Consider the following 3827-nt stretch of genomic DNA (forward strand, 5'->3'; position numbering starts at 1 on the left):
ATACTTCGACACACTTGATACTCAACTTGAAACTCCACTGTTCACGTTTACTTAAATTTTGATTTTTTTGTTAGAGAATTGATGATTATAGTTAAGGATGATCGCACTAAAATCTATCAGTTGCCTTATTTTAAAAAAGTGAAAGGCATTTGATATGGGTGGATCCCTACCACTTAACACATGGCATCACTAGAAAAATGTTTATTTAAAAGGATAAGTTAGACAAGTGGCGCCATCGGATAAAGCCTAAGCAAGCAAAGGCATATGAGCCAAAGGATATTGGTGAGGGGATATTTTACTAAGCTAAATTTACTATATTACTATCGGAGATTACTAGCTTGGTGTCGTTACGTGCCTGTCTTAGGAAGTGCCACGTGTCCTCCAGATCTTTATCTTATAATTGATTTCGAACGAGATTGACTCAGTCAACCGAAATTCTCTCCAACGACTTTTTCAAAGATTATCCTATATCTTCAGAGTAAGCTTTATGCCATCTTTAAATAGAGGTTAACTTTTACAGGTATGGGTATCTGACTACTGTGTGACTTTCCATTTCGGGTATTTTCTTCTACTAACTTGAGCATCGGAGTTCTCCCGGGGGATTAAAGGCCCCGCCCTTGCAGGTACTTGCTTCGAGACAGACCTCGGTGATCAGTCTAGTATCATCATTTGGGGCCCACTGTGGGGCCGGTTGCTATATCTGCTCTTGTTTGTCGAGTACCTTAGACGAGCTCAAGTTCCCCCTCGTTATGGCGACAAGAAGAAATCCACTGCGAGCTGCTAATACCCAACCTGTCACAGATCAGAGTCAACACCAACCACCGAAGAGTGGACCCGTAGAGAGTCATCCCCTAGATCCCTCGCCATCACAAGATCGTGTCGCCCAGTTAAAGGGACAGGTCCAACGCTCGACGGAGTTACTCAACACCTTTTTGGCCCAACAACAGCCTCCAGGTGGGAGATAAGAGGAGCACTCCAACCACGATAGTCGGCACTAGGGAGACCGCCACTCTAGTCATAGAGAATTCCAAGGTGGCGGATCCCCCCGTGTTGGGAAAGAGTCTTACTGGGACGAGAGAAGGAGCGGACCCTCCAGGCGTAGTGAGTATGGGAGGCCGAGCTCAGAGGAGGAGGAGTCCTCTGGTCCCGATTATGCCCGAGCCGAAAGGGCTCAGCGATAAAGGCGTTTGCGACATTTGGAGATGGAGGTTACAAAGTTGAGACGGAGGGAAGAAGAGCCACATGACATTGTTTCCAACCAGCCATTAAGTCGGGAGATCATAGCGATTATTCCATCCGAGCACCTCCGAATCCCAGCCATCAAGCCATATGGAGGCACAACCGACCCTGCTGACCACTTGAGTCTCTTCGCCTCTCACATGATGGTCCAGGCAGCACCTGATGCTATGTGGTATAGAGTCTTCCCGGCCACTTTGGAAGGACATGCACGGGCCTGGTATTCAAGCCTGACACACCGGTCGATTGCTAACTTCGGACAGCTTCGGAATAAGTTCTTGGCGCATTTCGCTCCCCTCCGAAGGCACCAAAGGTCAACTATGACCCTTGTGAATCTCAAGCAGAACCAATGGGAGTCATTAACAGATTTTGTGGCTAGGTTTAATATGGAGGCACTGAGCATTGAGAATCTAAATCAGAGTATTGCCATGGTGGCCTTTCAAAATGCCCTGAGGGTTGGTCTTTTTACCCAGTCACTGGCTAAGAGGCCTCCCCAGACGTTCACGGAGATCCTGAGCCGAGCCACCAAGTACATGAATTTCGAGGAGGTAATGCGGGCCAAGAGAATTGAATACTCAGAAAAGAAAGAGAAGAAAAGTCAGAATAGGGAGCGGAAGCCAGAAGATAAACCAGGCTGACGGGGGGAAAGGTCAAGCCCCCGATGGAGTCCGATTAGGTTCACCCTACTTAATACCCCTCGGGTAGAGATCCTGGCTACAACTGAGAATAAGGATTACTTGAAAAAATTGAGACCTATGAAGGCCCCGGCTAACAAAAGGAGTAAGGACAAGTATTGCCGATTTCATCGAGATCATGGACATGACATGGAGGAGTGCCATCAGCTGAAAGAGGAGATTTAGGAGCTCATCAATCGGGGTTTCCTAAGGAGGTTCGTAGCTAAGGATACTGAGCCATAAAGGGGCGAACGTCGGAGATCAAGGAGCCTTTCCCATAGACGTGGTAGATCCCAAGAAAGGCGTAGGACCATAACTCCGCCCAAGAGAGAGAGTCGCCAGAGAGAGGGAAGTCATCCATAACATTTAATTTTTCACACTTTAGCGGCTGAGATGGTGCCAGGCAAGGAGTCAGGAGAAAGCTCTGATCTGCATCGAAACGGTGGAGTCAAGAGGGCTCAACCAGGGGACGTTATCTCCTTTACGGACAACGACTTGCCCGGGTATCCGGTTTCTAATGATCCGCCAGTCATCACAGCAAAGTTGGGAAAATGGGAGCTTCGATGGATCCTCGTGGACCCAGGGAGCTCATATGAGGTTTTATATCGACAGACCTTCTTAGGCATGGGATACAAGATGGAACAGTTGAAGCCAGCTCGTGTCCCTTTGATTGGATTCGATGGGGAAGTGGTGTAGTGGATAGTATGTTTCAGCTCTCATTAACTCTTGGAAAGGGTTCTCGATATGCCCAGGTCATGTTAGACATTTTGGTAGCAGAGGTCCCCTCAGCCTACAATATGATCTTGGGGAGATCGGGGTTAAATGCTCTACGGGCCGTGCCGAGCACTTACCACATGGTGCTTAAATTCCCTACTGCTGCGGGGGTTGGCGAAGTCAGAGGAGACCTAAGGTCCACCCGGGAGTGCTACATGGCATCCATCAACACATTTAGGGGTATCGTGCAAGAGCATTCAGAACCCCAAGAAAATTCAGGACGAGGATAGGGCCCTAGGGTGAGGGAGGTCGGAATCTCCCCTTCCGCTACAGTCAGTTTTTTGCTGGAGGGTCCAGAGGACCCGAAAACTGTTGAGCCGATGGATGAGCTCGTGGAGGTACCATTGGACCCGGACCGACTCAATAGATGCGTGAGGGTGAGCGCCCAATTGAAAGACCCTCTTCGGGCCCAGATTGTATCCTTTCTTCGCCAATATACAGATATTTTCGCATGGTCGGTCCACGACATTCCTGGCATAGACCCGGAAGTAATGACGCATCGTTTGGGAGTGAAGCGGGGGTACCGACCTTTCATACAGAAGAAGAGGAATTTTTCCCCAGATAGGGTAAGGGTTATAGAGGTCGAGGTGGAAAAACTGATGGCAGCACGATATATTCGGGAGGTAGATTATCCAGAGTGGCTCGCCAATGTGGTTCTGGTCCCCAAGGGAGAAGGTAAGTGGAGGTTATGTATTGATTTCACTGATCTTAACAAGGCCTGTCCAAAAGATAGTTACCCACTTCCCCGGATCGATGCCCTAATTGATGGCACGGCCGGATGCCACCTTATGAGTTTTTTAGATGCTTTTCAGGGATATCATAAGATCCCGTTGCATAAAGAGGATCAAGAGAAGACGACATTTGTTACGAATCGGGGCACCTATTGTTATATTGTTATGCCTTTCGGTTTGAAGAATGCAGAAGCTACATACCAATGGCTTGTAAATAGGCTCTTTCAGGACCATTTAGGACGCAACATGGAGGCCTACATGGATGACATACTAGTAAAAAGCCTACTGGCAGAGGAGCATCCGGCAGACCTAGAAGAGTGTTTCAAAACCTTATGCAGGTTCCAATTGAAGCTTAATCCCTCTAAGTGTGCTTTTGGTGTCTCTGCAGGGAAGTTCCTCGGGTACATCGTGC

At 48.2% G+C, this 3827-nt stretch overlaps 1 protein-coding gene across 1 annotated transcript; it reads left to right on the top strand.

Annotated features, from left to right (window-relative positions):
• The first annotated feature begins 1202 nt into the window (after positions 1–1202).
• Positions 1203–1874, top strand: LOC127788039 (uncharacterized). The gene has a single exon (XM_052316161.1). It carries the CDS (start codon positions 1203–1205, stop codon positions 1872–1874), a length of 672 nt encoding a protein of 223 aa, XP_052172121.1.
• Positions 1875–3827: the final 1953 nt, after the last annotated feature.

The sequence above is a fragment of the Diospyros lotus genome, chromosome 13 (genome assembly GCF_014633365.1).
Source record: "Diospyros lotus cultivar Yz01 chromosome 13, ASM1463336v1, whole genome shotgun sequence".
In the NCBI taxonomy this organism is placed as follows: Eukaryota; Viridiplantae; Streptophyta; class Magnoliopsida; order Ericales; family Ebenaceae; genus Diospyros; species Diospyros lotus.

What these genes read in the sequence shown, in the direction of transcription:
- LOC127788039 (XM_052316161.1), top strand. Translation starts at nt 1,203, where the DNA reads ATGGAGGTTACAAAGTTGAGACGGAGGGAAGAAGAGCCACATGACATT.